Source organism: Coturnix japonica, chromosome 2 (assembly GCF_054131305.1).
Source record: "Coturnix japonica strain WE chromosome 2, WE-NBRP24, whole genome shotgun sequence".
In the NCBI taxonomy this organism is placed as follows: Eukaryota; Metazoa; Chordata; class Aves; order Galliformes; family Phasianidae; genus Coturnix; species Coturnix japonica.
Genome location: NC_140664.1, coordinates 85,031,898 through 85,053,815, shown reverse-complemented (window position 1 = coordinate 85,053,815; position 21,918 = coordinate 85,031,898). Strand labels below are relative to the sequence as shown.

At 41.4% G+C, this 21,918-nt stretch overlaps 1 protein-coding gene across 2 annotated transcripts in view; it reads right to left on the bottom strand.

Moving 5' to 3' along the window:
• Window positions 1-1,504: 1,504 nt before the first annotated feature.
• ANKH (ANKH inorganic pyrophosphate transport regulator) overlaps window positions 1,505-21,918 on the bottom strand; it is a 102,152-nt gene continuing 81,738 nt past the window's right edge. For both annotated transcript variants that reach the window (XM_015854397.3, XM_015854398.3), the window contains exons 9-12: window positions 13,005-13,134; window positions 12,087-12,210; window positions 11,444-11,543; window positions 1,505-10,214 (exon numbers count right to left, since the gene is read on the bottom strand). In XM_015854397.3, coding sequence (XP_015709883.1) covers window positions 10,098-10,214; window positions 11,444-11,543; window positions 12,087-12,210; window positions 13,005-13,134 — 471 coding nt within the window. In that variant the 3' untranslated portion in view covers window positions 1,505-10,097. The remainder of the gene's footprint in view (window positions 10,215-11,443; window positions 11,544-12,086; window positions 12,211-13,004; window positions 13,135-21,918) is intronic.

Here is a 21,918-nt window from a genome sequence, read left to right as displayed (position 1 = left end):
TGTTTTGCATTCTTGGCCTTGGGCAGGAATCAGCTATGAGGTGGCCAGGAATGAGCTGTCAGTTGTTGAAGAGCAAGAAGGGACAGCCACGGTGTCCTCCGCCAGTGCAGGGGTCTCTGAGGGCTCTCTGGGCAAAACATAGTGGCTGCAACCAACAATGCTATGGATTGGATCGGATCAGTATACACCGTACAGAGAGCTGCTGCCCAGCCTAAAGCTGAAAACAGAAAATGGCATCTTACCTGGCCATTTTGTGCCTCTGTGAGAAGACAGCAGAGGCAGCAGAGGCCTTGAAGTTGGCCACAGGTGAGAGCAATACCCTACAGACCTTTGTAAAGCCTTAAATACAACAGCTGCTCAAGTGTTGCATCAAGGGCTACTCAGACTGTGATCCTGCCCTCAGCCTCCTTGCTGCAGTGGGTGGTGCAGATTTGGTTGCTCTGGAGTGCGTAAGGGACAGAAACATTGTTCAGACACTAAACATTTTTGGTGAAGGAATGTTTTCCCAGCTTTCTGAGAGTGCCTTTGGGGGTTTGCCAGATGGGTGGATGAACGATCTGCTCGTGACTTTTGAGTTTATTCTGATGGGATGAGAAGAATGCTCTACCTTAAGTAATAAGTATCTTTTTAACAGGACTGATGAATGTTTTAATGTTGGCGTTGAAAAAGTATTCTGAGTGTAATAATTCCATACTAGCAACTTACAAAGGCTTTGCAGTAATAAAGTGCCTGTCTTCTGTCGTTTTATGGATACCTTTGGACTTCATCAGCTTCAAGTTTTCCTGGTTTCAGCTGGGAGAGACTTTATTTTCTTTATAGTGTTGCTATGATGTTATATTTTGGCTGTAGGAGAAAAACAATGTTGATGACACACTGATGATTTAGCTGTTGCTGAGCAGTGCTGTACAGAGCCAAGGACATTAAGGTTTTTCAGTTCCTTGTGCTGTCCTCCAGTGAGAGGGGCTGGGGGGGCACAAGGAGCTGTAAAGGGACAGAGCCAGGGCACCTAACCCAGATTGGCCAAAGAGATGTCCCACACCACATGGTGTGATGTGAAAAGCTTGAAAAATGGCGGGGAGTTGGCCAGGGGAGCAGGTGCTGTGTGGGGTCTGGCTGGGCATTGATCAGCAGGTGGTGAGCAACTGCATCATGCATAACCTGTTTTGTATATATGTATTTATACATACGTATGTATACTTATCATTACTACTATTTTCTTCTTCATTTTCAGTTTTACTAAATCATCTCAACCCATGAGTTCTACTTGGTTGTTTTTTTCCCCCGACTCTCTTCCCCAAACCCTCTGGGAGGGGCTGCGTGTTGCTAAGCTGCTGCCAGGTTAAAGTCAAGACCTTACAGTTGGCAGCATCGTGCTCATAACTCAAAAACAATTTGTGGGTTGGATTAATTTCTCACCAGGAGGCGTATTTTGATTATTCCACATGAGAAGAGTGCTTCAGACCATGTCAGACTGCAAGAATTAATAACACGGAAGCAATTGGAATCATATGCAAACTGTTAGAACTTTTACTTAAAGTAATTAGAATATGAAAGCTGTTGGACAATATTGGAGCACAGACCTCCCCCCCCCCTCCTAAAAGAAAGCATAGATCGTTCTTTTTAACAATGCAAAAAACATACATCTCTGTTAAATACATAAACAACACTCAGTTTTAATGCAACACGTACTTTTATACTTTCGACCTCAGCAGTCATTGAAAAAATGTACAAAGTTTTTACCTTCATTGGTTTCTTTAGAGGTTACAGAAAACCCACGTGTTTAAAGCAAAGAAAAACGTTCATTAAAAAACAAACGGGTCGCTTTAGGTGTACAGCTTCAAGAAAACAACGCTTCTTTTGAGAGAAATCAATTGGAATTCTACAAAAGTATGGCAGAAAATGATGCATGAGGTAACATTTCTTTTAAAATCTAGGATCCCTGTACTGTAGTTCCAAATAGGGCTCTGACTTGATACCTACAGTCCTTGGAAAATTGACTTGTTTAAATAGTCAGCAATTGCTATTAAGCATGCTGCTTTGCATAAAGATAGCTTTATCCTGAAAGACACTGAAAGAGTCTGAGTCTGATAGTGAAAGATACTCTGAAAGAAATGAAAAGCAAGTGATACCTCTGAGGTGAAATAACCGTTTGCCCAGTTCTCAGATTTACCTTAAAATAACAGAAATGAACCAAGAAATGAGTTGTTTTTTTTCTTTTTCCTTATGGAAAGGTGACCTTAACCCCAGTGCAAACACAGCACTCCCCAAAGGGTGCCCAGCTACTACTTGCAAGCCTACTGAGAACAGAACTGAGACCAGTCCTGCAGAATGCTCTGTGGGCAGAGGCCCTCAAACACCCTCCTGCTCCCTCCCAAGAAAGCCTTCAGACACTGTGCTACCCTTTCTGAGGATGCTGCTTCAAGACACTGTTCCCCACTCTCAATTTGTTAAAGTATTTCCATTAAACTAAAAACAAGTCAATTTTAGAGAACCCAAAGGCACAATTAGAACATGCAAATATGAGTATTCAGTATTTATAGGCATTTCTGTGGTGCTGTTCCCTGCAGTATCCAAGCATTTTTCACCATGATCAGTGAACTCTATCCTCAGAACACCTTTTGGAGATTGGAGAACCTGCTATCCTTGCTGTTACTACTTTACAAATGATGTACAATGTGGTCAAAGCCATCCTGAACCTCTGCTCTAAAACCAATACTTTCTGGGGGACTATTCAATTTAGCCCTCCTCCAAGACGATCCCCTGCTGCAGAGACAAAATGGTTCTCATCTGCTGCTTTTCCTTTTGGGTTCTGGGTTCTGCTCAGCTTTAGAGCTCTTTCTAGAGTAACCTTGTGGCTGGCCATGCTCAACTATGTGAAGATAGAGAGAGTGGGATGCGTGAAGCTTCCCTCTTTCTCCACCACAAAAAGTGTGACAAAGTTTGGTGTCTTTTGAGTTCCTAGCACCGTAAAGTTCAGGTTTATCTGATATCAGCAGTGCTGCCTGGTAACCTTCATAGGTGAGTGAACCTCCCGTTAAAGATGATAAATGAGGGAATTGCACCATTAAATGCATTTCATCTATGCCACCAAGCAGAAAAGAATCCTCGGTCTCCAGCTGGGATTTCTACAGCCTGTATTACTAAGATGCTCTGCCAATGTCACAGCACAAACTAAACCAACAACCAAAAGCAGCACTGGAGGACCTGACAGTGGCTGCAATCCCAGCCACAAGCCCATCAATAAAAGGCAAAGTCTATTTTCCCTCTCTCAGAAGAGCCAGCTCTAGGGAAGGTTGCTGCCCCCAGCTTGCTCATAATGGTGGAATGACAAACCATCAGGTTTTGTCCTAAAGGGGCTCTGTGTTTTGAGTCACCTCCCACTTGGCAGGCAAGCCCTGGAGACCAGGTGTGTCCAACTAAGGGTTGGACCTGTGGTGTCCAACCACTGCCCTGGGTGCCTGGCATCAAGAAAATGGAGGCAGCAGCAACAAAAGCAGATCTAAAGTAGCAGTAGTAGTGAGGCCAGTGTTCTGAATGAGTGACACCACCTGAGCTCAAATGCCTTTGTGGTGGTTGTGGTGGTGGGAGCTTCTGTCCCACTGAAAAAAAACAGAGTTTGAATTCCACATCTTACCCATTTGCTTTGTAATAATATATGGTGTTTTGTGGGTGAATTTTTATTAAAAATAAAGTAAGCAAAGTGCGCTTTGAACTACATCACTGAAAGTGGGATTAATTTTAAGAACCTTGTTGATGTCCTCTATAGAATACATATGAGCTTTCATTTTTTATTTATTTATTTTTTTTAACACGTTTTGCTTTTGGAATGTCGTAGCATTTGCAAGGTCTGTCGATAAAATCAGTTGATGTAAGTAACCCTGTGGCCTGCAGCCTCCTAATTGTTTTGTCACAGCTTAGGAAGGCCATGGTGTTTACTGTAATAGGACACAGAACCAGAGTTGCATTAGTGCTGCTAGCTACAAAGCTGAGCATGCTAGTTCAGGCTCTGTTGCTTTCCGCGTGTGCGCTCACACTCTGCTTTCCACCCAGGCGGGACACTCATTCAAATACATCCTTTCCTAAGAGGGTATTTAGACGCTCTCATTTGTAGACAGGCTCAAGCTGGTTTATTACATAAATTGAAGTATTACTTTGCATTACCTTGAAAGCTTTTTTTATGGTGCTGAATGATGCACATGAAAAGAGGGTGATGCATGCAGTTGCTTGCTGGTTTCAGGCTTTTGTACTTAGAGAGTTAACTGTAAAAGTGCAGTGCAGTTCTCAAATATTTTGTATGTGTATACAATAGCTGAGCTTTGCTTTGCCCTCATTGTGGGGCTCCCACAGGGTGGGAGGCTGCTTACAGCTGGCCCTGAAATATGAAAGTTTTGTCATCTGCAAAAGAATCTGTGAAGCTCAGATTTTGGCTTAGATATCTGCATTGTTGAGCCCTAGCAGGCACCATCTCTCAGCCCTGAAACCCTAAAAAAAACAACAAACAGTCTCAAGTGCCTTAAGATGACAGGACTATCCTAGGTTCCTAAGTGAAGCAGGGAACACGTTAGGTCAGATGGAGATAGCAAGTATTTATCTATGTAACCCCAAAGCAGGGCACTTTAGACATCAGTCAGGTTGCACAAGTCCAGCTGAATTTTGAGCAGATTCTTCCTAAGAATCAGTCTCTTCAGGCTGTATTTTAGTTTTCATCTATACAAAGTCCTGTGCTTCCCTGTGCTTCAAACAGTGCGCTACTGCTGGAAGAGCTGGGACCTGGCGCTCAAAAGTCACCAGCAGGTCAAAAGAATGGCTCGAGTTAAGTAGTAGACTTGAATTAATTCTTTGAATTCTTGATTTTAAATAAAGAACATCCCTCAGTTCCTTCTGTTTCTTGACTCCTTTTTGGCTTAGCAAATGAAAAGCAAAAAACAGTTCATCAAAAACAGTTCTGTTTCAAGCTACTTTTTAAAGACTACATTACTTGACATTCAGCATGAAGACCATGTTTTCCTTCTCAAAATGCCAGCAGACAAAATAAAACTAGCAGGAGCCTTCAGAAGAAACTAAAGAAATATCTGACAGTGCAGAACTGGGAATGAGAGAGAGAAGTGAGGTGAAACTTGAGTAGATGTGAGGAGTGACAACGTCTAGCAATCATAGAATGCCAAGAAGTCTGGCAATGGCTTTGTTGAAGACTGGATCTGTGCACTGATTTTCAGAACAAATCCACACAAGCTGTCCCAAAATCACATGTGAGCCATGGCTCCCTAAGCACTCTGCTTCATCCCCCTGCTCTGCTGCTCTCTTGCATGTCTGGCCCACACTGCACCTGAGCTCATGGCTGATCTAATTAATGTAGGTGCCTCACTTCATGCTGTGCATCAGCACACAGTACAACAAGGTGTGCTGCAGGGAAGCCAAGAAGTGCCCATGGTTGTGGCCTGGGGGACATGCAGTGGGCTCTTGCTGTGGTCTGCAAACACGACAGTCTGCACATGCATATGGCTAACTTGGTACTTGGGAAATGCCAGTTAGATATCAAAGCTGTGTAATTCGCTCTTTGTTACTCTCTAACTCTGTTTAACTAAAGCTCGTGACATTTGCCTGGTTACTGCCAGTTACTTGGAATCAGCAGGCGATGTAAAGTCTCTGAGTGCTGCAAAGCACACATATTGGCTCACTTCTGCTTGAATACTTTTCTGAGGCGTTTTCACGCTCTTTGATGACTCCTCCACTCTCAAAAACCCAAATACTCAGAGCTGTGCCTCATTTACACATCGCTTCTCACCCTTCAGTTCCTCTCCAGTGCAGTTAACAGGAGAATGGCAGAGCCATTTCTGCTCTCTGTTAATTGACTTCCACCCAGTGATGCCTTCAGGCCAGGTGTGCCACATCCATAAACTTTTCCATGTTCCCTCTTTAAGATCTTATTTGTACTTTGTTCCAGCAAACTACATACAGCCAGTTGTAAAAACGTGTGCATAACACTCTTACATACACACTCATATATACATACCCACATATATATATTCATCTATCTGGCTACTGGACTGATGCTCAGGTATCCCCAGCCGCACTGTCCCACTGATCACACCATGCCCACACCTCAGCGAGAGGCCGAGTCGTGCCACTGCCCTTCTGCTCCCACACCACCCCACACTGCCTGCGCCTGGTGGCCAATCCAAGCACCCCAAGGTGTCCTTTCACCCTTCCCTTTAAGCACGAGGCGCCAGCCCACAAAAAAAGAACTCTCTCCCTCAAAAGGCTCCTGTCTGTGTGCTGTTGCCTGCCCTGAATACACTGCATTCAGCAGCTCACCCTCCGTCTCCAGCCACTGTCTGTCTGTCTGCAGCAGTTCGGCACAACCCGACCGAGAGCCAGATATAAATCTCCCCCGTTCAAAGGAAATATTTAGCAGCAAAATGAGTAGGAAACAAAAGACTTCTCTGTTACTCACCCATCCTCTCGCCCAGCACAGCTCTCACTCTTGACTGTGTGGCTGTGTAAGAGGGATGGGACATGCAGAGCCCGCCTCACCAGGGCCATGGCCTAGTAAGCATGTGGGGGAGATGATAAAAAATAGGTGCTTTCCAACTGCTGCTGGGTCTGTGAAAGGAAAACTCAGACAGTTAACACAACCTCAAGTACGTACGAAAAGCCTAGGAACAATAATCCACAATCTACCAGCGTCCCTTCTACTTTCTGCTGTGTGGTATGTTCCTTCATGGCCTAAAACATAAAATGTAGGATGAAGATCAACTTTTTTGCTCTTTTTATTGTAGCTTCACTGATATAATTCAGTTTTTCTTAAGAAAGTATTGAAAGGCTGAAACTTCACATGAGCTCAGTGAGATGATGGTGCTGTTTCTCCCTCTCAAAACAGACAACTAACAGATTTCTGTTACCTCAGAATGTATCACACAGATAGAGAAGTCATGAGCAACACCACAAAGGAGACAGCATTTCATCAAAATTCAAGAGACCCTTTGTGTGGGAAGAAGCCAGCATGTTCACAAGGGCCTGCTCAGCAGAGACACTTGGGAGGGTTATGATTGGACCCATTCAGTGGGGTTCAGTTGAGCTGGACATGGTGGCACGTGCCCTTGGTCCAAAGGTAGTCCAGTTGGACGCACCATCAAATGGGGCTCAGATTGTCACTGAAGCCCTTGAAGATGTCACCAGATGGAGCTCTGGGCGCTGCTGTGGCACATGGAGCTCCTTGTGGACCTGCCATCAGGTTGAGCATGCCACCGTGAGAGAGCATCTGCTGGGACACCAAGCTCCCATATGGAGTTACATGTTGCAGATGCATCAGCAGATTTGGTTAACCCAGCAAGGCAAAAAGTACACAGTGCACAGAAAATGGGAATCAGTGTAATGAACATGTCTTTACAAAACTTTGTGAATACTTGCCCAAATCCTACCACTTCTGTGCTCATTCACTACTTGTTTTTTGTGTAAAATAAAGGAATATTAACTACCCACAGACCCAAAATTTTGACTGTTACAACACCATTAGTTTCGCTCTATATGATCAATAATTGACTCTTCGATGATCGTTCAGTTTTCTATCTAAAACAAAAGACTCAGTGCATCAGTGAATTTGTTTTCAGATTCCTACTTTTGGTGCAGTCGTTACCTTGAACCCTACACCTGCAATGCTCAAAATTCCTCAAAAATACTGCTATTTGTATTTCTGTCGAGTATCAAAATAGTTTAGGGCTTTATCCCCACAGTTCCTCAAAAACTGCGTGTTACAGATTTGGATATAAATGAAAACGACAAGAACAGAGAAGTCTTTAACTGGCCACTGTGAACCGTAACAGTCTATATACATGTTATATACATATGACTGTTTGAGGGTGTTTGTGAATGTGTATGTGTACAGTCTCCATACTGCATGAAGTTCATTTGTCTGAGGACATTTAGTCTTTTTAAAAACTCTCCTACAATAGACAGTGAGAACAACCTTGCGGTGGCACAAAAAATGAGTGGCTACTAGGTTTAGTCTTGTCCTTTTCCGCCACCGCTAATTAACCATGGACTGATTTTTCAAGTCTGTCATTGGACAAAATCATTTCTAAGTCTCTTCTTACTGCATTTGCACATAAAACAAATGGGTACAGATATCTAAGACGAAGTTCATTGATACAATGCCTTTCATGACAGCTACACCAGGTTACTAGTCAACTCGGTAATGTTTTAGAGACATTTTTAGCTGAACTTGGAAAAATAAGAAATGTACTGTGGCTTAAAATAAATGTACATAATATACAATATATATATTTATACACATGTGTATGTATATACACACATATATTGATATAACATTGAAAGTAATGGCTAATTCTGGTCAATTTTCTGAGTGCTGGGACTACCTGGCAAATAATCTAGAAACTGAAGTTGTCCACAATTAAATAATCATTTCCACAACTTATAAAAATATATTTTTACTAAACAAAGTTTAAATTAACTGGTTTGCAGAAATACCATGTAGGATAACTGTACCCAGAATATGAATCTGGCACAGTTACAACTGAAAGAACCCAAGCTACTACAAACTGGACACAGGAACGCTGCCCTGCAGCCAAACACAGAACAGCCACAGCAATAGAAGCTGCTCCCGCAGCCGTCATCAGTGGCACCCAAACCATCTGTTTCAGTAACCTCTTACTTAGGCTTCATTTCCACTTGACAAGGACCGACCATCCAACCCCACGCTCTACTGTTTAAGGCTCAATTAAACTGCACAGTGCCTGCCTTGTTTGCAAAGTGCAACTTGCTGGTTTGAGCAGCTTTCCACTTCCATGACACTGTTAAGAGATAACAAGTGATCATGGTCCCTACTTGAGGACTTGGAGGACTACCAGTACTTGAGCTTCACCATACTGATTCTGATCTACTGCATAGGTAAATATATCATAGCAAAACATACATATATGTGTGTATATATATATATTTATATATATACACGTGTGTGTGAGCATGTGTACATCACCAAATGAATGACTTTATGGAACTATGTGTAGGATTATGACACAGCATGGTATCCTGCACAAGTTACCTATATTTTTTCTTTCAATATATAGACACCAGAAATAAAAGTAGAGCAAATCAGCCTCTGAAAATTAAAGTTAAATCAGTGGACAAGAACTTTGGTAAAGCTTGTCAATGTTTATTTTTTTATTCAAATACAGTCAAATTATATCAGTTGCTGTCACCCTCTTCACAAGAGGAAAGTGCATGGGTGTTTTTTTTTCCTAGAGAAAACTATGTGAGGTGGTGCTTAACTATTCAAGAAGATTCTGAATTAAATGCTTACATTTTTCAAAAGGTTTTCGTCTTTCAGATGGAATGAAAACTAAGCAGAGTTCTTGTCCCGTGTGTATTTTATTTATCATATGCATATATATATAAATATATATACATGTATGTCTCTGTGTGTGTATATGCACATCCACACACTTTTACCAGAAGAGAGGAATCTGTTTTTCCCCATATGGAGACTTACGTGTTCCTCCCTGCCTTGTACCCTGTGCAGTATAAGCTCTAGTGATGAGGCCAAACAAAAAGATATAGTTCACCATAGTATATTAGTTTATGTAGCAAATTCATTTTCAAGCAAGTAAAATAAAGCTCTGTATTCCAAACTTCTTTTCCTTAACATTTCTCATAAAGAAAAGGAAGGAAAAGGAAAGAGGGGAGGGAGTAGGATTATGGCAGTAGCACTGAGCCAGTGGCACTCGTGTGTGTGCACGCAGGCACACACATACAGCAGGGCTTTGGTTGACAAATGCAGATTGTCCAGAGAAGATGGATGCATAAGTAAGGAAGACTCTACAGTGATGCAATTGTATCTTTTATGTTTGCATGGAGTGAGAAAACAAATTCAATTGAAAAAGAAAAAAGCAAAGACCTCTTTTTAGGTCCCTCATCAGTGTGAGCATACTCAGTATGCTAGAGAATTTATCTGAAACCTTTTAAATCAAGGCCTCTTTATTACAAAAATAAAAACAAACAAACAAAAAAAGTATGAGAGACGACAAGATGCTGAAGTGTCACTCCAATCGTCCCTGCAGAGAACAATTGCATCCCATTTCTTATTCATTCTCTTCTCTCATTTCTACGATGTCTGTCATTTCCTCCGTGTGAGGCATGTCGGTCATGGCAGAGTCTTCACCTTCTCCAGACGTTTCATTCTCGTTCCGCTTCTTTTTCTAGATTGAAACAACCAGTCATAAACATACAAATATGCTGCTTGTGAACACAGTCCTACAAGGTTTGGGCACTGAGAGAAGCAAGGTAGAAATAATACATTTGTTAGGGTACATAGTAAAGAACTATAATATTTGTGTCTTATTCACGGCTTGCCACTAGCAAGGTGTCATAATTTAGAAGGTTTTCATACGCTTTTGGGACTCTGCTTTCACCTTCCTAACGTAACTGCAATAATAGATGCATTTCTTATGCTAACAGACATCCAAGACGGGCGTCACTGTGACTGGAGGGAAGAAAGCATCTGGAATCTTTTAATAAGTCACGGACTTATTATTATTAAAAAAAGAAAAAAAAGAAAAAGAAAAAAAAAAGAAAACAACATATTTGAGAAGATAGATTGCTCTAGGGTAAAATCTGAATTTCTCAAATGTCAAACTTCAGTAATTTTTAAGATGTCAGCATTCTGGCTTTTCATGGTATTGCTGATCCACTGTGAGCCCCCACCCCACCAAAGCCTAGTAATACTTGAGTATTTTTGGACAGCAGGAGCGGGAGGGCATTCAAGTGTCCTATGATTCATCCAGGATGTCCTGGATTAGTAAAGCTAAGAAGTATTCAGCCCCACTAAAAACAAATTGAAGCATCTGTTCCTTATTATCCATTTCTCAGCAGGCTGACTAGTCTTACTGAAAATACTTGTAATGCTGACAAAAGTACCCCCACAGGTATTACTGATTCAGCTGAGTTTAGGCATATCAGAGTTTCAATATTTCAGAGGTGTTTACACAAGTCTTGATTTGCAGATCTCAAGTACTGAGCACTTATTACCTCTTTAGGTGAGAACAAGTTGATCCATACAGCTACTAGTTGGCTCCGCCACTGTGACAGTGGCTGTGGATATGATGGTGTTAGTTACATGCTAATTCTGGTGAGGGAATAAATTAGCATGGCACAGCAATTGCTATTACTGCCTGCAAAAAAGACGAAGTACCATGTCCCTGGCTAGAAACACTTTTTAAGCTACTACTGTATCAACAAGCAGTCAGAAGGCAAGTCGAAAACAGATAGATGTACATTGTGAAACCTCAGGCCAACAATATACATCTATAGTCTATAGATTTTACTCTGACGGTCTGGAAAAATGTAACAGATTAATCATGACAGAGATCAAGGACCGAGCCTGAATTAAAATGTGCTTACACCAGATCCTGCACAGCCTACTGCTTACCTGTTTTCGATAGACGTAACAGGCCGCTATTGCGACCATAGTGGATTCTCCCACAAACCCTGCTAGAAGGGATCCTACTCCCAGGGTGGCTCCATGAACTCTGTGGGTAGCACATAACAAATCAGTCATGGTTGTGTGGCAATGCATAATGCATAATTATATTTCCACTGGCATGTATTTTAAAGAACATTTTTGTTTCTTAACTTACTTCAGTATTTAGTAATGAAGCATATCCTGAACCAAATTCCCAACTAAGAAAAGCTGAATACAGAATTTAAAGACATGTGCAGTGTGCTGTAGAACAGATTCTTTGACTTTACGAACAGGATTTTCTCCCGATATCTTTCTTAACAATGCAATTAACATACTGGAAATAAATTCCACATAGGAACATGTTTTTGCCTCTCTGGCATTTGTGCATTTTTTTCACAATGAACATCAGTATCTTGACTGCCTACAGCAAAGTCACACTTGTAAATCTGTAAATGTTTGGGGTTTCTTTTTTTTTTTCTACATATTGCAACCGTTTGGGGTTTACATCACAGTTAGTATTTGGGGAAAACACTCTGGGTTAAGCAAATTCAGGAGACAGGACAGAAGAAAAATCAATTCCATCATCTCTGTGGAGAGCAGAGAAACTTACCCCAAGTAAGGCAGAACAATGAGACTAGTGATGAGGACGATAATCCGCAGCACTGAGCTGGGTGCCAGCACAAATGTCTTCTTTAGAGTCATCAGCCAACCAGTCAGGTGTGCTCTGACTGTCACTATTTATGAACAGAGGAAGGGAAGGAGAAAAGGAGGTGAAAGGAGTGAACATCAGTCATTTCATATGAAGATTTAGTCGTGCAGAGAGCACTGCTCAGAAAAACACACGGAGAAACTTGTTTCTGGTAGCTCTGCATGCTGGGAAACCCTACTAGAAATGAAGTAGCTTTCATGTGCAAATTGCTTAAACAACATGAGTTTAGATATATTTAGTATACATGTATATGAATATATATTTAGGATAGGATAGTTTTATATTCTTCACTACATCACATAGCATTTGTTTACAGAAGTCAGAAAGTTTTTTGAGAGGAAAGATTTTGAACACTGCTGTTAAGCTTCTCTCCTGAATAGGGACATTAACTAATATCCTGTTTTTGATGATGCGATGATATCTTAAAGTGTCATTCAGACTGGTTGCTGAAAGGGAGACTACTGGAGGCAGTGTCACTGTGCAGTTAGTCCTAGATGCTACACTGAAGTTAATTGCAGCCCTGGTAGAAGAACAATACATGCACATATGTATCACTAATAATGCTATCTCCATGTTCTTGTTCATCTGCAATAGACAGAATTCAGGTCTTGCTTTGGACAGCCAGAAGTCTGTCTAATGACAGGCTGCTCTTACTGCAACACTTGCATCGTGACTGCTGATGTAAATGGTCTTGGTCTACACTGACTTTGATAAAAACAGGGTTATCGTGCTAGGCATGCACTTAACCATTCTTACATGTACAGCTACGTCTGACTCTATGGCAATAGCTCAAAGCTGAGTTTTTGTTTTTGTTTTTACCTGGAACTGGGAAAAAGGAGAAGATGCGCAAAGGAACAACACACAGCTCTGCAAAAGCGAAGTCGACTCCGATTATGTCAACTAAAATCTTCTCTGACACATTTGGTGTCCAGAACATCACAAAACAGAGCTGGGAAGGAAAGCCAGAAGAACAAAATTAAGAAATGCTTATATTTCTGAAGGAAAGCACGAAGATAGGACCTCCTGGTCAAAAACATTGGGCATTTTTGATGTTAAACAAAGGAAGAAGATAGTAAAAACAAAACAAAACAACTTGCCTTTCTATAGCATTGACAGATCTGTAGCATGCAATGATTAAGGTTTCATCATCACTAAGACAAACATATTTAATTATTAACTTTAATCATCTTATTCGAATATTCTTTGAGGTTTCTGCCTCTTTGGACACAGACCAATGAAAGAATACAACAAAACCTAGACGTTAAGCAAGAGTTCTGACTCAATAGGTTATGAAGCAGTCATAGAAAAAATAACACATGTGCAAGCCTAACAATACTGGCTTCCTGTTCTTGGTTTCCAACAATTGGAATGTTATGGTTCAATCTAACCGTAACCAGGAAGAAACTGGAGGTAAGGTATTTAAAAGGCTCTTCAGAGAGCCACCTGAATCATTTCCAATTCACATCTTCAACAACAGCTGATGATGCTGAAAAAGTTACAGGCAACCTTATTGTTCTTAAGAAAGTGGAAGACAGATTCTCGTCTCTCTTAACCAGAAACATTGGAAAAGAAACACTCGCAAGCAAAGCTCATAAAGATAATGATTTGCTTTAGGAAGTGTATTCAAAGCAATATTTTCACAACAATTTAAAGAAGTTTTCAATAATTTAAATGCAGAAGGACTCTAACATACAGTGCATTTATACTCAGCTTGCATTCAAAAACACTGACTATGCATGTAAACATGAGAAGGATGTTAACTTCAGGAACAATTCCTGCTCTTCAGGCTCCTCATGTAGCAAGGCTGACACACATGTAAGGACTTTTTTGTATGGTGCCTGCAAATGGATGTACTTGAATAGCCTAATTCTTACAAAAACAGCAAGGAGCTTTGACATTTTACAGCGCTTGCTCTGTTTGAGACATCTGTTTCCCTAGAACAGATTATCAAATGTTTTAGTAAATAAAGACTTTAACTACTCCAGGACCCAGAGACTTGATCTAGATCTAAGACTAGAGGACTAAACACATTGCCGTTCATGGAGCTGTTAGTATGCAATGCATGTGACAGTAAGGCAAAGGTCTTCAGAAGCCATAGCCCTGCAGACATGGTGCCTTCTGGCCACAAATCCACTGGGTCTTGTCATTTAAGGAATGTGCTGTTTAGACCACATATGAAAGGAAACCTTCCACAAAAAGCCCACAACAAATGGTACACCAGCAATACACACTGTTTAACCTTCTGGTCAGTACTAGGGCAGGGCTTCAGTCTGGACTGAGGGGCCTCATTGCAGCTGGTGGTTCAAGGCACTTCCCAAAGACTGTTACTGACAGCTTCTGCAGGACTTTGTTCTGTAAAAAGGTGCTCCTTTCAAGTATATGTGTTTTTTAAAATTAAAAAGGTGGTTTCTTTCTGCTATTCTCCCAGAAGAGCACACATAAAGGAAGCAAGCTGACTGGAGAGGGAAGAACTGGGAAGCATAAATGCCAGTGTACCATGTAAAATATGCACATTCACTGTTAAATCTGATGGCTCTCTATGATTCCAAAAGCATTCTTTTATTTTTTTAACCTGTAAGTTAATATCATAGTATCTGTCTCTCCTCTTATCCAGGTGTCACATCCATACACGCTCACGTGGCTTCTAAGCCAGACTCTGAAGTCCTACAGCCTCCAGGGCAGTCGGGATTTCACTCCTGCTCTTTGCTTGTGTGCCAGAGATTGTCCTTTCTATTGAGCCTCCATGTATCCAGCACACAGAAGTTTTTAAAGGTCTGTGACTAAGAGAACTGTAGGAGGTCTCACATTCTGACAGCCTATGCAGTGGCAAAACCTTTTGTATTCCTGCCAGAGGAATAGTAAATAGTTTTCTTCCCTATTTCTGAGTGTAAGTAACAGGTTTTTTCCCCAACAATCGAACCTTCTACTCCATTACTTTGAATCCATCTTGCAATGTATTTCATAGAATCATTAACATTGGAAAAGGCCCCTAAGATCATCTAGTTCAACCAACCATCAACCCATCACCCATGGTCACTAAACCACATCTCTCAGTGCCAGAGTAATACATGGAGGAAGGTAACAGTGGAAGGCTAACTTGATGATTATGTATTTCTTTTTTCTGCTTTAGTGAGCATTTCTCTGCCCCTGCTAAGCTACTTGCGTAGGACACAACTGAAGCAGAGGAGACAATCCAGAGCAGAGAAGGTTGTGAGGCTGAGAATCCAGTTGTTAAGAAGTTACTGTAAAGTGACAGAGCAAATTCTCTCAGTGTCATAGACAAGGCAGACTGCAGTGATTTATACAAGCTAACTGTAAAACAACTACAGCAAGAATATTTTCTCAAATCTATCTTCAAAGTCCAGTAAATAACATTAGATGCAAACATGTCCACCCTTCAACTATAGCTTTCTGTTTTCTGAAAACATCAACCTTTATGCTGCTGGTACCACTCAACACAATTAGCATCCTCCTGAGCAGCACAGTTACTATCGTTGAAAGACTCCATGTAAAAAAGCAACTAAGAGAGTTATTCTCAGCCACGTTCCCTTTGAAGTTTATTTCTAGCCTTGATAGGAACAGACTCAATCTCCAGCCAACTCAGACAACAGAAAGGCCAGCTTGCAAACCAGGGTAATGACTACTACCCAGCTGGCACGCAGGCATCCCTCCTCAACTGCTGCAAACTACAGACCCACCTCTAATTGGCAGTCAGTGCTGATAAATAGCACTCAGCTAACTTGATTTTTCTCTCATATAGTATGAGTGCAGGATGGCATTAAAGCCTTTTGTCATTTAAATGGCATTTCAGCTGAGAAGTGATCACTTCAAAAATACAGGAAAAGAAGATAGAGGCAGAAGAGTGGAATACTACAGAGAATATGGAAGTCTGAATAAGTAAGATAGTATTTATTACAGGGTTATCTCTGTATGAACACTAGCCTGAGTACTGCTGAAGATGTTTTAATCACCTGAAGTGATTTGAAGGGTTGTGCGATTAGGTAGTGTGTCTTTAACTGATCTGGTGTAGTGAAGTTGTAGTGAAAGATGTCATTAAATATGTCAACTTACAGCTGTGTGAAAACCAGTACAGCTGTGCTGCACCAGATCAAAGCTCCAACTAGATCAGTGCTGTCTCCCTGCTCAGTGTTGCTTGGGTATACCTAAGCAAAGGGCATAAAGAAGAAAATGGGCATAATCAGAGATGCCCTTTCCCCAGCGTGCAGTCTGAGTTGCTGTCAGCTACAGATCTGGGCATTCCTCACTGAGACAAGGCATTTGTAGAAGCATTGTCTGTAACAGCAATGTGCCATTATCCAGCACTATTCTGTGCATACAAAGTATCTAATGTTAGTTCTTTTCTTTTGCAATCCAGTTGTGCATTAAAAATATCCCACCCCAAACCCTTCACTTGTGACTGAGATGCTCTCAATAAGTACCTGTGTTTACTTTCACGTGGAACCTTGTTTTTCTCATCTAGCAAATTCAGTGTCCAAGCATGCTGAAAGAAGATGCACTGAAAACTGTTGCTGTCAAGCAGCCTGACAGAACACACCAAACTGTTATTGCAGCTGGGAAGGTTTCCAACTGGTAGTGCTCAAACTTCTCCTTCATCTCTTATTAAGTGTACTGTGTGCATCCGACTTTTCACAAATGCTTGTAAAAAACTGTTCATGAAACTCAGTGTCAGATGTTGCACACGTGATCTCTCTTATTTTCCAGAATTATCACTGTTTGGCCTCTTCAAAGGCCCTAAAGCTCCTGGAAGCTATTTCCATTTATTCTGGTTGTTGACAGGGATTGCTAGACCTCAGAGACACACTACATAATGCATGATAACACATTATGCTAACAAAGGCTATTGTCATGTGTAGAGTAATCTGCAGGGTGCCTGACTGATTTGCTTTTAGGCACTTATGGAAAGCCCTGCATCTCCTAGGACATTCACTGATAAATACAAAGATTAAAGGGTATCCTGGTGAGCTACGAACAACAGCATGGCACTCTCAGACTTCAGTGCAACCTCCAGTTAGAAGAACACCGATGACAAAGACATGACTGTTCCTGAGAAAGAGGCTAAGAAATCCAAAATGAATGTTTTTAAAAATGAGTTAGACACAACCTGGTCTCATTCCAGATTGGTATAACAGATTTAACCATGGGGATTTAACCAAGTGGGTGGAACAGTGAACCTGCAAAAGGGCCTTCTGTGTTGAAACAGAGTTCATAATTTTCCACTGCAAAACAACTGAGCAGATGTTTCCTATCACTTTTTGAACTCGATATGTTTTAAGAAGTGTGGCTGTCTGAGAAAGGTCTTTAACCCTCCAACTATTCTGTGTGTGTACTGAAGGCTGTATCTTAACTAACATACCCAAGCCTTGTTCATGACATTCTTCTGCCCCTTTATGGTATTTGATGCTCAGTGAAGGCTTTATTACTTATATCATCTTTGATTTACCCCTCAGATATATGAGACAGTATCAGTTACGTTAATCGTTTTACTAATGTGAAAGAATATTGCATGATTGTTGCTTTTTAAAATGTGCAATAAATGAATTCTATGAAATAAACTTATCCTGTATTCTACACAGTCTGACCTCCTGAACTGCTGCATATCTCCAAGGCCTCTGTCATTCCCACACAAGCAGAACTTCCATAATTCTGTCTCCTTTCAAGGCTTACAAAACAGGATGAGCTGCTCTTGTAGACACCTTTACAAGGTGAAAGAATGTCTTCCAGTTTGCAACGTGACAAAAGAGGAATAAACCTCATATTTTGCAAGACTTTGGGGATGGAAAGAAACCGCACCTGATTTTGGTTGAGTTTCAATGACCATTTTTGTATATACCTTCACTGTGGGACTTTGAAAATGGAATCATCTAAATTACTGCGTACTGGGATTTTTCTTACTCCAGCATCCTAATGTTAAAGAAAATAGCACTTACTTCTATTCTCCATTATAAAAATACAAAGTTGTGTACTGCTAACTATTAGTACTGAAACTATGGAAATAGTTGCTATTAATTAGTCACGCCTCTTTTCAGACTACATTTGGAATGTGTATTCTGTTGCATGGCTCTATTCAACGTATAAACAATTTCCTAATGCCTCCTGAAGCATTCATTCCACTATGCAATCTGTCAGGTAGACAAACAACATGAAAAATGTTCAGCAAGGCTCTTGCAGAAGAAGACATAATCACACGTCAGTTTACACAAAGGTTTTCATGTTTTACTGCGGACCAAACAACAAAAAAACACCTTATCAAAAAGGTATTATTACTTGTTGATAGGAAATCATATGCAAGTATAAGATAAAATTAATCAACACAAACAACTTTTTGCCTTTTGAGATTAAGATTTTTCTATTCTTTTTTATCTAAAAGCACACTACTATTAACTGTTGAAGTTATCTGGAAACTGTGTGGGAATTTCTGTTGTATGGTGTGAGAGCAAAGGCCAGCACCACCGTCTTGATCTGGGAGCTTCCTGCATGCCAAACCCTGACCCTTAGCAGAAGAGAACCCTCTCCTACCTCTTCCAGAACCCTCTCCTACCTTTTTCATACATCACGTCACAAAGCAGTTTCCATCCAGCCACCCCTGTTTTAGCAACTTTGAGGAATTTTAGAAAAGCCTTTTAAGATGAAGTCTGATCAGCCCAAAGGGAAGTATTTAAGTTTCCCACTGTGTGCTGTTGAGGTTTAGCACAGTGATCTGCTCTTGTAACTTAGAAATGGTCTTTTTCTTGTGTAAAGTTTTTGAGACAAGACTTGGTAAAGCTCCACAGAAAACCTGCCCTCACCTCACATCTGACTCTGCTCCAAGCCGGAGGCTGGGCCAGATGAACTCTAGAGGACCTTCCAACCTGACTAATCCTGTGATCCTGTGAAGCAAAAAGCCCCAGATCTGTGTGCAGTAAAATGTCAGGGCACAGTTGCATTTGAAAGCTGTTTATCATAATAGTACTGATGTGAATTAGCGGGACATTCTCTTACAGAAATGATCCCTCAGGCACTTGCAAGTCAGTACAGATTTCTGTGAACTTTACTTTTCTGTAAAGCTGAAAACAGCTGTCATAAAATTTGTCAGCAGCAGGGGGAGCAAAAGAATCCAGAGCCTGCCTGCAGGAAAACTGTGACTTCACATCTTCTGACATAATTGGTTTCTGCAGATTTAAGTCTCTCCCTGCCCTCCCCAACTTTCCTTACAGTTCAGAGTGATGGAGCACGCCATTCTTTGGAAATAAAGCTAGGTCCAGCAGCTGCATGATAATCAACTCTCTGATAGCATTAGCACGATGACACGGATACCTCTCTCCCAGCTGCCACTTAAAATACTAGGGTAGTATTTTCAGTTCCACAATTTAGCCATTTTCTTCTGTCTTAAGTTTTCTGCAGCACTTGCTGTTTCCTATCACGACTGCAGCGCCTGAGCAGCAACATGCTGCAGGGATGATTTTTGACCCTTCCTTTTCTGCTTGCTCCAGCCATTCTTGAGAATGGACCCTTTGTGTGAAACCTGAACAATCATGAAGGAGACATCAGTCTCCACCTCACTGCACAAAACAGAAATCCTTTGTTCTGGAACAAAGGCTCAGTGCCGTTCCACAGATGGGAGAAGGCCCCGGGCTCGCTCATGAGGATTTTATAAAGTCAGCCCCTGGTGGTCCAACATCTTCCTGAACAGGCAGGAATATTTCCATCAGTGTCTGAAATAACCTTTACTGAAGCAGGAAGTAAATCTGACCCTGAAATGGTACCAATCTTCAGCCAGTATTTCTGCCGATACTTCATTTCCAAATGGTTATTTTTGTGCCAGCAGCCTGAAGATTAAAAATATCTGGGAGTTCCAAGATGGGCAAAAATCAAAGCAGTGAAAATGAGGTCATTCACTAGATGTATCATTTTAAAAGCTGTCCCTGGCATCCATATAACAGCTGATAGTAAAGTGAAAAGAATGAACATTTAGTCTTCAAATTTCATGCTTTTTTCTTTTTCATTAATGTATAAGTCCTAGATCAGATGTGTGATAGCTCCTCAGTATAATGAGGCTGTAATTAAGCCATTGATAAAATAAAACAGGGGAGTGTGGAGGAAATCTATTCCTCTTTTATTTACTGCTCTTCGTTGTATACTCATTAGAGATAATGACAATGAACCCAGTCACCCTGAGAAATTCAGACACTGGCACTGTCAGCAGCCGGGGCTGCATCCTCCAAGAGGGAACTGCTTCTTACTGTGACATTTCTTCCTGTGCTTTTTATTGCCCTGGTTCTATTATCTTGTGACATCAATAAGGCCCAGTCGCAGCCTTCAGTAATAAAGCAATGCAGAGACATAAGATGAAGACAGGAAATAAGAAGCAGGAAAAATGAATGAACCCTGAACACACTGGCTTAAACTTCTGGCTGGCTTTTTATCCTCCTGGAAGCAGCAGGTATATGTAGTAGCAGCAAAATGAAAACTATGTGGAAACTTAAATAACACTGTGCAGAACTTCAGAAGAAAATAGAGTTTGCGATGTTTCTTAAAGCCAGACGCTAACCATGACTAAGCCCTGCTCTGTTACAGGAAGATACTCATGAAAGCAAGCAATAAAATACAGGGGAATAACTATCCAGAATGGAGGGAAACACTGTAGTGGCTGTTCAGCAATATAAGGGGAAATTAATAACTCTCATAAGCAGAAAAGAAGATATTTAAAGAAAATCTCCTGCTGAGGAGAGCTGTAAGCATGACAGGGGAGGATGAACTACTGCTTCAATCTGGAGAAACAGGACGATGTGCTATGAAGTACAGTCGCTATAGATTTTGTGCAAGGGGAATGAGGATAGGCAATATTAATACCATGATTTGATGTTATGTGACACATTTAAAGATTTCAATTATCCTTCAAACTATCCATAGTCAAACTCAAATTTCTTAATAAATGTAAGAATACGCTCATCTTTAGAAAACACCAGAATCACACAGTCACAGAATGGCCTGAGTTGGAAGAGACCTCAAGGATCAAGAAGCTCCAAAACCTCTGCTGCAAGCAGGGCCACCAACCTCCACACTTAATACCAGACCAGGCTGCCCAGGGCCCCGTCCAACCTGGCCTTGAACACCTCCAGTAACGGGGCATCCACAGCCTCTGTAGGCAGCGCATGCCAGCACCTCACCACTCTCATAGTAAAGAACTTTCCCCTAACATCCAACCTAAATCTTCCCTCCTTCAGCTTAAAACCATTTCCTCTTGTCCTGCTGTGATCTACTCTTGTAAAGAGTTCACTCCCCTCCTGTTTATAAGCTCCCTTTAGATACTGAAAGGCTGCAATAAGGTCACCCTTGCTCAAGTCCAGGTAAATGACTTTAGCCACCTTCCCTTTTTCCACCAATGCCGTCATTCCATCATAGAAGGCCACCAGGTTGGTTAGGCATGACTTTCCCCTGGTGAAGCCGTGCTGGCTGTCATGGATCACACTCTCATTCCTTACGTGATCAAGCATGTTGCCCAGGAGGATCCGTTCCATGATCTTCCAGGCACATAGGTGAGACTCACCAGCCTGTAGTTCCCCAAGTCTTCCTTGCTCCCTTTCTTATAAAGGGGAGTGACGTGATCCTTCCTCCAGTCATCTGAGACCTCACCTGACAGCCACGACTTTTCAAATATGATGGAGAGCAGCTCAGCAACCCCCTCAGCCAGCTCCTTCAGCACCCTGGGATGCACACCATCTGGCCCCATAGA